The 13,916-nt window shown below is 31.6% G+C and overlaps 1 protein-coding gene across 2 annotated transcripts in view; it reads right to left on the bottom strand.

Moving 5' to 3' along the window:
- LOC124364440 (WD repeat-containing protein 47) overlaps window positions 1–13,916 on the bottom strand; it is a 327,293-nt gene that overhangs the window by 12,518 nt on the left and 300,859 nt on the right. For both annotated transcript variants that reach the window (XM_046819939.1, XM_046819945.1), the window contains one exon: window positions 445–629. In XM_046819939.1, the coding sequence (XP_046675895.1) occupies window positions 445–629 (185 nt within the window). The remainder of the gene's footprint in view (window positions 1–444; window positions 630–13,916) is intronic.

Here is a 13,916-nt window from a genome sequence, read left to right as displayed (position 1 = left end):
TTTAATGCATATTTATATGGCTCTTAAGAAACCAAGTGGCTCAATGTCACAAGTTTCAATCTTATAAACTGCAACAGAACTCAACCCGAATTCTGTGTCCGCTGAGTGAGCCACAGTTTTGTATAAGACCCTAGTATAAGTTATGAAATGATTCTATACCTTAGATATAAAGAAATGTAAGTAGGTTAAAGTAAAAACAATTTTTTGTATTTGAAAGAAGTGAGAATAATTATTGAATTTTAATTTCGTTTAAACTAACAAAAATGCTTAGCTCATTACAACAACATTTTGGTTTATATATTTAGGCATACAATTTACGCATATAAATAATTGTAATTTCATTAAATGCACCTACTTATGCCAATATATACATATCTATATGTGTGTGTGTGTGTGTGTGTTTGAAAAGCAATAACAAAACACGACATGAGACAAACATATTACCTGAGATCAGAGAGTTTAGGATAAGCACAGATGCGTAGAGTCTTAGAATTGGAGCCAACCGCGTACAGGTTGCCATTGGGATGAAACTCTGCGCAGCGCACGGCCTGCACATCCTCTAGTGATGTGACTGCCACAAACCGTGGTCTGTTACTGCCGTTCTGTTGGTCAACTGACGTGGGCACTCCCTGCAACAACAATAATACATTAGCAATCAGTATTGGCCACATGAGAATTAAAAGGCTCAAACACCAAAGAGTCTATAAGTAATTATTGTTTTATAGGTATCAGGAAATTCAAGTAATTATTTAAAATTATTCTAAATTTATGAAATTTAAATTTGGTTGTAATCTTTACCTCCTGAATAAAGATAACATTACACAATTTCCCACATTTATTACAAAATTTAAAAATATAAGCTCTAAAAATATTATTTAACGAGTTGGACCCGTTCATTTACATCTAAAAACTACTTGAACCCCTGTGCCAGTAAAATGCAAACATTGCTATTAAATCAAAAGTAAGTAGAATAGTCATGTTCCAAATATATTTAATTTATATCACATTAAACATAATATTTTATTTCATTTTCAAAAATAAAATTTATTGTAGTTATTCAAGGAAAAAAATTACAATTAATTCATTGCTTAAGTTTAACAAAAATAAACCCAAACTTTTCTTCAAATTTATCTCCACATGGGCCTTTCTAGCATTTGATTTTTTACTAATTTTATTGGAAATTAAGTGCTACTCACAGGACAGAACATTTAAAGGATTATTTGTTGGGTTTTATTCTGAGAATTTCATTGCTATTTAAGAAATACCTGAAGGTTTCCAAATTGGGTGATCTTTTTTCTACTTGTTTATCAATAAGTTTGTTCTGAATGTCAAAACAAATGCAAACGTAAACATATATATTTATGCTGAAGATATTAACATGTATAAACATCAATATTTATACTGACAATATTAATATGTATAAACATATATCTTTATGCTGACGATATTAATATGTATCTAACAATCATGGGAGTGACAGACCATTTATTTCTTCAATCATCCATTGATTTCGCTGTAAGGTAGGCTGAAATCAACTACATGCCTCTGGACCTCAGCAAAACAGTGGATATTGCATTTCCTCATAAAACAAATCTTTCTTTCTTAAGAGTATGAGCTTCTAGTTTTGGTAGCATTAGTGCCCCTTTATGTTTGAAACATTCAGACTAACATGTAGTTTCTCACTACAAATCTGTATGGATCAGCAGAAAATTAAGTTGAGTCTATGAGCATGAAAGCTTACTTGAAAAAAAAAAAAAAAAAAAAAAAAAAAAAAAAAAATACTAACACATAAACATTTCTTATTATAGCTATACTATATATTTTTATAACACATGTATTTAAGTTTCACAGTTTATAATTTCGTTATCAATTCAATGAACACCTAATCTAATTAGATGAGTCCAAAAGTATTTATTTAACAGTGTTAATTCATCAATCACTGTGAGTAGTAAAATAGTGAAATTTCTGTACTTAGGTATTATACCGATCACAAACTGACATTAAACGTCTTGTAAGATTTTGGTTGATCTGCTTACCGGAGTACGAGTATTGTTGTTGGGCGATCTTTAGCCGATAAATGTCCGGAATTGTTTTATCGCAACTCTCTCCCCCTGTCACCCACGCTTTGTCAAGGCCTAGCGGTCAATTACCTTACAGTGCTGCAACCAGTGTCTTGACTGTGCGTCGCAAAAATGAAAATTACAAAATATGATAATTTAGTTTATTATAACTCTAATTAGAAGGCAATAACATAAGATAATTACTAATTTTCCATATTTGTGACCAGTAAACCTCAATCAACTGTTCATAGTTCAGAGTTTGTAGATAAGGGTTCCCTAGCCTAATCCGTACCGAAGCCGCTGACTCAAAATAATGTATTATCGTAAGTAAATGCGCAGGATTTTTCAAATTGTAGCAATGTATGTTGATGACAAATGTAAGTACGCGTATTAATAGTTACATATAGTATAGAATAAATTTATCATAAATAATACGAGTAGATGAAACGTGTTTGATTACTAAGATCAAAAATGTCATATCACATACATATGTTATTACAGGTAATTAAACTTGAGTAAGTTTTTAAAACATAAATTATAATGTTGTAATTTTTTTATTAAATGTTTGTACCAATATTGCTTTTTAATTTGACACGAAGTTTATCTGCATATGTTAGCGAATTTACTAATTACATAACTGTTTTCTGATTCTGACATTTCAAGAACTTGAGGAGATTTGGTTTTCAAGAACACAAAGTGACCTAAAAATTTATCACGGAATATATACAAGTTACAAGAATGTTTGAGCAAACTTCCCGAAGTAATTATGACAGGCTTTTTTAACATGGACAACTAGTGGGAGGATGGGGTAGAAACGGAAGCGTTTTGAATCAAGGTATTTATATAATTCATGGCTGAAGAAGGAAGTATTTTTACCAGGAAAACTAGCAATAGCTATAAAAGAGAAAAACCAATAGTCAACCTCGAGGAAGGCCTCAAACAGATATTGAACCACGCAGCAGTAAAACTAAGAAAAGGCACGAGGCAGACCTCCTTTCACTATCTAATTTTTGCTGTTATTGGCATTAAACGTCCAGCACAATGTTATTTATATTAAAATGTTATCCTGTGATTGGTATTTGTAGTTGATCCAGTATGATCTGTATGAAATTTTGTTTACGTTGAATTTGGTAAATTACATTTTAGATTCACCATACTCCAGTTTATAGTCCTTTTCGTTGTTGTAAGGATTTGTCTTCTGTGTTTGTAATTGGTAATTCAGGTTTGACCAATACATCTTTAAGAATTGGATATCTTCTAAAGATTACTCTAGGAGTTGTTTTGAGAATATGATTGTCTGAACTAGAATGATGTAACATATGAAATACCGTACTATTTGAAGAACATTATTGATTTTATGAAGTCTTGGATGGTATTGAACAATTAATTTTGGATCGCTATTTTTAAATTTTGTATTTTTTTAGATTTGAGTTTTTCTATGAGTAGTTTTCTTGGGTAACCTTTTTTTAAGATGCATTTATTACAACATCAATTTATTTCTCCGTCTGCTGTGTTGCTACATACTTTTTGAAGAACTCTGTGAGCTAAGCCTTTAGGTATATTTTTCTTGATGTACACTGAATGATATCTCGTAGTTTAAATATTGCATAGTATTATTGTTTTTTCACGTTTGTTTTTAAATGACATTTTACATAAATACTTCCATATCTAAATAGGTTACTGAAATAAGAAACGTTTTAAATAATAATTTCAGTTTGCTAAATTTATTTAAGTGTATTAAAGATGCTGTTGAATTATTCATTCTATGTGTCCAAATAAAACAACTTTATCAATGAAACGTTTAAAAAAATATAGACTTTTAATTTTGGCTGACGTGAAAATTCGATTAGTTTCCCCAAATAAAGGTTGGCATATGACGGACCATTCGTGTCCCCACGACTGTGCCTCTTCGTTGTATACTAAACGTACCTTGAAAACAGAAGCGATTGATTGTAAGCACAAAATACTAGATTAGTTTTGTAATAAACGGGGTACTAGGTGTTGTATCAATTAGACTTAATTAAGATATTATGTTCCAGTTTTGGTTCCTACTTAGTGTTCTTTATTTGTGTATTAAGATGTGACATCAATAGCGACCAATACTGCAATCCTAAGGAAGAGGTTGGGTTACATTTTTGATTTTATATAAGAAGTCATCCGAATTTTGTATGAATGATTTCAAGTGTTGTTGAAAACCACATAGTCTTGTCTGATATAGTGTACCGATATATGATGATATCCTTTCCGTAAGTGATGAACAAGAAGATAACAATGACCACGCCCTGGTGGTGGTATCATTATTTTATGGAATTTTGGGAGAATATAAAAGACTGGCGTGCTTGGATGTTGTGGAACCATTAGATCTATTGAATTTTCGAACACATTTTAATTTTTACTAAACAATTTGAAATTTTTTAATAGAATTGTTCTCTTATAGGTATTCGTTGAGATTTTTATATGTATCTTCATCATTTTATTTTTTAAATTTCTAATACATAATAAACTGTACTCATTATTACTTTAGTATTTCATTTATCTACGGAAATAATTTTTTTTTTACTTTCATTAAAATTAGAGGTTTTCAGAAAACATTCAGGAAAATTTGGATGAGCGATATTGGATATAACAATATTGAGAAATTGTCCACTGGATGATGATTCGAACTTAGTTTGGATGCTTCCCAACTAGATTTAGATTTAAACTTAATTAGTGAGTCATCAATTTTATTTTCAATACATTGTAAATTAGTAGAGTTGTTTAAAAAATAGCGTCTCATCCCAACTTCATTTACAGATTCCAAAGTATCCGAAACTAGTTTTATAAAATCAAATGTAGGCGTCAGGACAAAATTAAGTCCTTTTGATATTACATCTACCTTATCATCATTTAGTTGGATAAGTTTACAAATGTTTAGTTTCGCTTTTATATGTAACCATACGTTTATTATGACTAAGAATAACGTTATATTGTTCTTCATTATTTTGACATGCTTCAATTATTTGACAGTTATCTTCTTGTTCGTAATTAATGTCTGGAATTAAATCTCTCTTTGAAAAAGCAATCTTTTTAATCCTATTAAGATGTTCATTTGATCAAATTTACATGAACAGCAGTACATAAGCTATGATTATGTATATATGCTACTCATAAAATGTTTTCTAATGAAGATTGTGCACATTGAAAAAATGTCTGAGAACGTGTTTTTTGAGGAAGGACATTTATGTTTTAGGTTGAGAGTAAATTATTTATGTTGTGAACCTGGTACATAGATATGTTTAAAAATATGTTGAGAATTTGTTCCACGCACAACTCTTTTTTGAGAGTATAAAGTTAAGGAAAAACATAGTGTGAGGTTTAAATGAGTGTCGAATGTCTTTCACAATTACAACAATTTATATGTATTATATATGTATTACATTAAAATATATATAACACTGAATCTTGCTTTAAAATTTCAAGGAAACAATGTTTTGTCTAAAATAAGATATATTAACATTTGTATTAAGTAAATTGTGTGACTACGATTTTTGTTCGGTTACCCCTTAAAGCCACTGCACTGTCCTTGAGTTGTTTGTATAACAGTGTACTTCCGTGTCGCTGCTTTTCCTGTGCTGTAGAAGTGTTTGTTAATGATGAGTAATCTGAGCCCGGGGAAGTATAAATCAGAATTACTCCTCGAGGTAGTACCTAAATTCAAGCTTGGATCACGTAATACAAGCTCAGAAAACAAAGTTGATACAGTAATTGTAAGGAATTACAGTTTGTAATTACATATTTATATTAGTTAGGAATTACATATTTTGTACAACAATTTCTGCCCCCCAATAAGGATATGGTTGGTATAATAAAACCAAAGTACCGAAATGACGGAAGAAAATTTTAAGAATTAATTCATAGAAATGCAGTTCCTGTTACGATGTTTTCAAACGAATCCTTGGTTCAAAACCAACACTGTTTAAGTTCATGAGTAATTTTTGTAGATAAAAGTACCTTAGTTAGAAAATGTAGAACCTTGTACATAGGTACGACAATGTGCATCACATCATGTTATCATGAGTACGAGAGAAAGTAATTAAGTGGATGAAAGTTTCTCAACAATTATTCACAGAAAAGAGCTAATATCATATCCAAGGACTGCAGGATAACGTTGAGAACGGTTCACAGGTGTGCATGAGTTTCACACAATCATAGTACTCATCAGTTGGATCCTTAAAATGTTGCTAATGTAAAAATAGTGAAATAATTGCACACTGTTGGTTGTATTGGGTTGGTTTGCACGAAAAAGAACAAATGTTAATATTGTACTACTATGAAACCAACATTTTTAAATATAAAGGAACAATTTTCTTAAATGGCAATTATTTCGCAAAAAAATATTTTGGTTTTAATATTTATTTTATTTTTTCTAATCAGTTTAGTTACTTCTTGATGCGTTGGGTTAAATTGGCTACTTAACAGATTTGCCTATGCTGTAAACCTTGTAGTAAACAATAGCTTCTAATTAGTAATTTATATCAATATTATAACTAAATAAATAAGCTAAAAAATTAGTCGTTTAGCCAAGATTATTCCAACGGATAATTTAAAGTTTATTTTTGAATAGTTTTATCACTAATACAAACCACACACACAAATACACAGCACTGACCAATAAAACATGATTAAAGAACACAATAGAGTGTAATGGCGTTGCATGTTAAATTAAAATGTTCACCATTTATATATATATATATATATAAATAATATATATTTATATATATAATATATAACATACTAGCTGTTTCCCCCGACGGCTTTCGCACCGGCTTTTCGAAGTTACGTTTTGCCCGCCGTATGAGCATTTCTGGTTGAAGGAAATTATATTTCCAATACCCGTATGTAGATTTTTACCTTTGATGTCACGATCAAGAAAATATGTCCAAAAATTGTATTTGTTACATCGCATTAATGTATTTTATTACAAAGTGGTTCTACCACTCAAACCTTTAAGTTCAAACCAAAAAATTTAGGTTTTAGACAATTATACATCATTAACTTAGTCGCCTTCAAATTAGTGTTTTCACTGTTTAATATACGTAGCTTATCTCCCGTAATTGCAGGTTATAATGTGCAGGCGACGTTTGAAAACTTTTTCTTCATTTTTTATTCGTTTATATTCCACGAAATACAGACGGTATAATTTCAGATGAATTAACTATCTATCTTCTTAAGTTAGACTTAAATGTACGGATAACATGTGAAATTTGATTGGAAATTGGTTCAGGTCAGTTTTGGAGTTTATTGGCAACATTACATCGTGACTCAAGAATTTTTATATATATAAGATAAGATATAGTATAATATACAGGGTGATTTCAAAACCTTAAAACGGCAATCTCTCGAGAGCTTTTATCTTATACGACTAAAAACAAGTAAATAAAAGTTCATATAACCATATGCCCGGAAATTCGCTTTCGTGTAGCGTAGATTTACGCCTAGCGAAAGATTGCGCCCGGATTTTTCAGAACCCTTGGTGAAGGTCAGGCCGTAATAAAAGAATGGTAAAGGTAGTAGTTACAAAGATACAAAATACGAGTGTTTTTATGTTTTTATATGTTTGAAAAAAATTTATTTTAAAATTCGGTCCGCTCCCAGAGCTGGTAAAAGCAATATCTTTCAGAGATATCTTACGTAAAACACAAGGGGAATTGGTGCAAAGAAATAACACATTTTTGTGTTTTTAAAACGTAAGATAACTTCCAATAAATTGTTAAATAAAGGTCAATTTTTTTCCTTAAACAGATTTTGGTAGAACATTTAATTCTGGAAAAAGATTCATGGAATGTACTTAAGAAAAAAATTAATAAATAGGTATTGAAATTTAGCTTTATTTTAAATAATAAAATCAGACGGCACAAAAATGCATATTCTTATCTGCATAAAATATTAGTACTAATTGTTTAGGTTTGTGTGAGTAAACAGCTGAATCTCAATTTAGATCAACACTTTTTATCGTCATATTTTTCTTTGCAAAAGGTTGGCTATATAAGCACTGATCAAACAATTAAGGTTCGTATGAAGATAATATTTGAATAAAAACCTTTATGGAGGTTTTTGTATTGTGGCGTGTGACAGATTGTTTTTTGTGAGATCCTGTGAATTAATTTTGGGAAATATTTTATACATATGTGTATAAAATATTTTTATTAAATCTATTAATATAAAAATGAACCGTTCGTGTTGTAACAGCATCACTCTACCCACAACACGGCTGGACGGAATTCGCCTAATTTTTTTTTTAATTTGTTTCCGTTCTTGATCTGTAAAGAGAGGTTATAGGATAACTTTTTATCCCTTTCCGATTCAGGATTCCGCCACCACTGGTTAACAGAAATACCGTAAGAAATGCATTGCAGCAAACATATGTTAGTAAGTAAAGAGTCTTTTCAAATTTTTTAATCAGCTGTTTTTCTTTGGTAAACATTATATAATGCGACAAGAAATATATTTTATATAATAAATTTCTTTACACTTATAGTTTTAAAGCAAAAGGAGCATAAGCTTAAGAGAAAACGACAAATTTTGTTGAAACTGTTTCATGCATTCTTAATATATACAATATGTAGTTTTGTGGGTGTTTGGTCCTTTTAGACTCACAAGAAACCTATTGGACAGATCACTATGAAAAATTGTGTATTTTTCTATTTAGAAGGTTATATACGCAATGCCCATTGATGTAATCTAACCCACACAAGGCTGCTACTGCAAAAGATATGAAAAGTTATCAAAAGCTGCCTGCAAAATATTTTAAAACTGCAATTACAAAACAGTAGGTTTAACGTATATTTTAATACTATCAAAAACACTATTTTGAAGGCAAAGAGAAATATAGACGGGATCAAAGCTTAAGAGGACGCGTGCGAAGCCGCGGGAAACAGCTAGTATTTTTTAAATGTGTAGTGTAATTATCTTAGTAAAATAATGGACAGATAATGTTAAATGCGTATGTATTCGTTTGAAGAGTTATACGGTACATGATACTGGATTTACGGCAAAGTTATACAGAATGGTTTTAGCTTGCAGTTCAGGAATATCGTGAGTACTTTTCCACATCGAAGAACACCTGATCGCAAAACATTTGAAGCTGTGGAGAAGAGACGACTTAGAGACTGGTAGCTTTAAACCGCGATCGCGAATAGATAATGGTCGTGCAACGTAGCGCACAGGATACTATAATAACTGAAACAAGCAATAATAAAATGCTGAAGAAATTGATCCACCAAACCACAAGGCACCAGACGGAATTATTCAGTCAGTTAAAATTAATTTGCCAGGTCCCAAGCGTTTGTTATGGGCTGGCGGTCACATTCATGAAGCACAGTTGTACGCCATTCCATATAAACACGTGTTCAAGACTTTAATTAACCCAGCAGAGATCATAATAAAACGGTAAGATTTTTTCTGCCGCTCGGGTTAAGAAGAAAAATTGTTTACGACATCATTATTTTGCTTCGGCTTATTCTCCGGTTACTGTTGAATCCTGCTGTTTTAAACTAGGAAAATGGTAATTTTAAATTTTCGTAATACCCAATTACTTGGGCGTACGACAACCCACATGAAACATCGCGACGATGGCATTTTTCAAACATACTATTTTCAGTCCAATGTATGGCTTGGTGTTCTGGGTGATAAATTTTGATTTGGTCCCTGTTTTCCTTCCTAATCGAAACATTAATGGAGTAGCCGTACTTAAATTTTTTTAAGAACGAACCTGGCCTATCCCTCTTGGAAGAATATTTCCTGACTGTTCAAAAAAGAATAAAATACCATGGTTGATGCCAAGACGGGAGCACCTTCCACCATTTTTCTAATGATGTGATAAACTATTTAAACTAGATACATACGGTTAGACAATGGATTGGTCGAAAATGGACCAGTAAAATGGCACACCACGGTCTCCCTGGAACCTCACGCCAAGCGCAGACTTTTTATCCCTTATGGAGTTGGATGAAGTCAATTGTTTATTCAAAACCGGTAATTAACACCCATAGAGGAGTTACGTAATCGGATTACATTATGGCGGCAGAAACTATCAGAATGCTCCAAAACGTTATGAAACCAGCCGCCTAGATAAGAGTGGATTCGTCCGTGCGATAACCGTGCAATTGCTAACAAACGGGAGGGACACTTTGGAGCAACTGGTTATAGGTGATTATTACAGTTTTTGATAAAGGTTAAATACATTTTTAATGTTAATTGTTCAGTCTAGAATAAATGATCAGTGTTACGCACAACCGATAAACATTAGTTAATTATTTTATGCAGATAAGAAATATGCATTTTTGGTGCGTCTGTTTTATTTTTAAATAAAGCGAAAATTTTCAATACCTATTATTAATTTTTGTCGTTCCTATGTAATTTCACATGATTCTTTTTCAGAATTAAATGTTTCTACAAATTCTGTTTAAGAAATAATGACCTTTATTTTAACATTTATGGAAAGTAATCTTACGTTAAACACAAAAAATGTGTTATTTCTTTGCACCAAATTCCTTGTGTTTTTACGTAAAGATAATGCTCTGAAAGTATTGCATTTACAGGTTCTGGGCGAATTTTTAATAAATTTGTAAGATATAAAATAAAAAACATAAAATAAACAATAGTATATGATATCTTTGTAAGTACCTTTACCATTTTTATACGGCCTGACCTTCACCCAAGGGTTTTTGGAAATAGGGGCGAAATCTTTCGCTAGGCCGTAACTCGCTAACGAAGCGTTTCCGGGATATGGTTTATATGAACTTTTTATACTTTGTTTTTTAGCTATAGAATAAAGCTCCACGAGAGATTGCCGTTTAGGGTTTTGAATCACCCTGTAAGTATATGATATATATATATATAATATATATTATATAGTATATACGAGGTGTGATCACAAAAGTTCCTGGACTGAATTTTTATACCACTTTGATTTCATTAACAAAATTACAGGTTTATTTTCTTCCGAATTTTTCTCCTTCAAAAGTACTCCCCTTTGGGAAGCTACCAACACTTTTTTCCCGGCCGGTGTTTCCACTGATCAAAGGCCACACAGAAAACTAATTCTTTTGTAAAAGGTGTTGTTGCAGCTCCGTCGTTTTTTTTCTTAATTTGGTCAAACTGTTTGAAAATCTTCGTCCTTTCTAGGGGTTTCTTGAGCTTTGGGAAGGGAATAAAAGGCTTGCTGGGAGCCAGGTCAGGTGAGTAGGGGGGCTGAGGAAATGGACAGTAATTGCGTTGTTTACAACACAATGTTCACGGATAACTAATGCAGGAGTGAACAGGAGCATTGTCATGGTGTGAAGGTGAGAACCAATTCACCACTTTGCCATAGGCTCAGGATCTCTTTCTCTTCTCACAGCATTACGCAATTTTCTGAGGGTTATCAACGATAAACCAAAACGATTAATTGTTTGTACCTTGTGGAAGGAATTCTAAGTAGAGAACGACACCTTTACTATTCAAAGAAAAACCGTCTACGCTTGACCTTCACATTTGATTTTTACTTGACGTTGGTTTCTTGGGTCTTGGAGAGCCTTTTTGAATGTGCCATTGTGATGATTAGGGCTTTTTGTTTCCACATCCGTATACCAAAAACCCATGTCTCGTCTACCGTGATGACATGATCCCATAGTAAGCTTTTGTGACGTAATTTTCCGTTTTTGAAGAAAGAAGTTCCTCAGAAACATGAATTCGGTGTTGTTTTTGGGTCTTCAGTCAAACAGTTTTTTGGAACAAAAACTTTGCTGCTGCAACACGACGCATTTGAAAGTGTTCAGTTAAAAATTTGCTTGACAGGAAACCAAATGTAATATGTTACACTATTCTGCAATTTCAACGGAATTGTTAGTCAGACGGTCTTTGATCGATACGAGAGCGTTCACATTTACGCAACATTGTCATCATTGATTGTACGTTGAAGGGTGTCCGGAAACGAGCATCGTCGTCTCGTGGAGTGTTCGGCCATCTTTTAAACCTCTTGAACCACTGTATGGCAGACATGATCGGCTTAGACAGTCTTCAACCAAAAGCCTCTTGTAAACATCAAAAAGGTTTCAGAAAACGTTTTGTTCCTAGTTTTCACCACAAAAACTTCCACACCAAAACGCCGTTGCTCTTATTCTTTCACATTCCATATTTCATCATTAAACAAAAAATTGCCAAAACTCTATAAAAACGTAATTCTCAAATCAAACTGTGCTTAAAGTTTACTTTCTGTGATGTTATGATTGATCGTGCAAACTCAGCTGTGTCTACTGCTGAAGTCAGGGAAATATAATGCTGCCAACCGCAGTCGCTGTGAGACATTTGCAATTCCCATAGTAGATAAAAAAGTCCTGAATTTTTTGAATCACACACTCGTATATAGTATATATTTATATAGTATAATGTTTTTTGAAATTAAAATAAGGCTATTGCCATTTATACTGTTTTAATGCTATATATATATATATATATATTATATATATATATATATATATATATATATATATATATATATATATAACAATAAATCCAACAAAATTGTGTCACATGTGTTTGATAACAATGAAAAAATGGTACATTGTTAAATTTACAGTATAGGTACTCTGTTTGTTTATGAATTAGTTTAATCTGTGTTTTCCTCATTGCGGTCAAGGCTACAAATAACACCAATTACATTTATTTAGAACTTTACTTGCTATTTTGCTGCTCTTGGACAAAGAGCAATCTATGTATCTCTCAAGTCTCTTAGACCTTCCTAGAATGGACAAACAGACATATGATGACACGATTGATTCTTTTCGGGTCCCTTACAATATAAAACCACATCTTTATATCCACCCTATTTTTTTATTTATTTTAATTTAAAAAATATTATGGAATTTAATATTTGGCTATAAATTTAATAACAAAATTAACTTTTATATTTCATGCTAAATGAACCACTAATTCAACTTTATTTAATATGTTCAAAGATTATAAAAAAATGTCTTTTTTCTTAACTGATGGATCATCATTGTCATGTAAACGTTGCCCTCCTCTTCCAAGGTTCAGTTCTACAGGAAAGTTTCATTTACAGTGATCATCTACATTGTCTACTAATGTACCAAATTTATTAACAAACATAAAAGTGTTTAAAGATTATTTCTAAACATGTCTAGCATATATACCTAGTCTTATTTATGGTCTTTCTAAAATATGAATCACTGAAAATATTGAACATTATTGAATTTTAGAATTGAAATGGACATATGTACTGTATTGAACTACAATAGAATGAACAGAGATTTAATTGTATCAGCGCTATGATGGCCAAGTTAATTAATACTGAGAACAATGAACTAACTGAGTTCAAGCTAACAGTGACCAAACGATTACCAAAATAACTTAAATGGGATCTCCATCAATAAAATACACATGAAAAATCAACTCAAACATTCATAGTTAAAATCAAACCGTTAGTAATTGTTATCTGTATTATTTTTAAGTAGTGTCTTCGCTTACATCTCAAGTCGCTATATGGTGATCCGTTGTCGTATTGAAAAAACTGGATTCTTGTATATTTTGATATTCGTTTGAAAATTGTAAAAAAATAACAAAGATGTCCATCCATCATAGTCTTTTTAAAGTTGTGGAATAAATTTTTGGTTGGGATATTAAGGAAACAAAATGTTTATGAACACGGGGAATTCATAAACAGAAATTACAGAAGAAAATTTTTAACCAAGGTCCTGATAACAAAGGTTAAAGATATAATGGCGATTTTTTTACCGCCCGTACATGAGTTCCAAGGAGTGATTTTAAAAAACTATTTATAACGTAAGGAAATACATTTTTCTTTATTAAATTAATTGC

This window comes from Homalodisca vitripennis, chromosome 1 (assembly GCF_021130785.1).
Source record: "Homalodisca vitripennis isolate AUS2020 chromosome 1, UT_GWSS_2.1, whole genome shotgun sequence".
NCBI classification, from domain to species: Eukaryota; Metazoa; Arthropoda; class Insecta; order Hemiptera; family Cicadellidae; genus Homalodisca; species Homalodisca vitripennis.
Note: the sequence above shows the minus strand (reverse complement) of the source record. Positions and strands in the feature narration are given on the sequence as shown.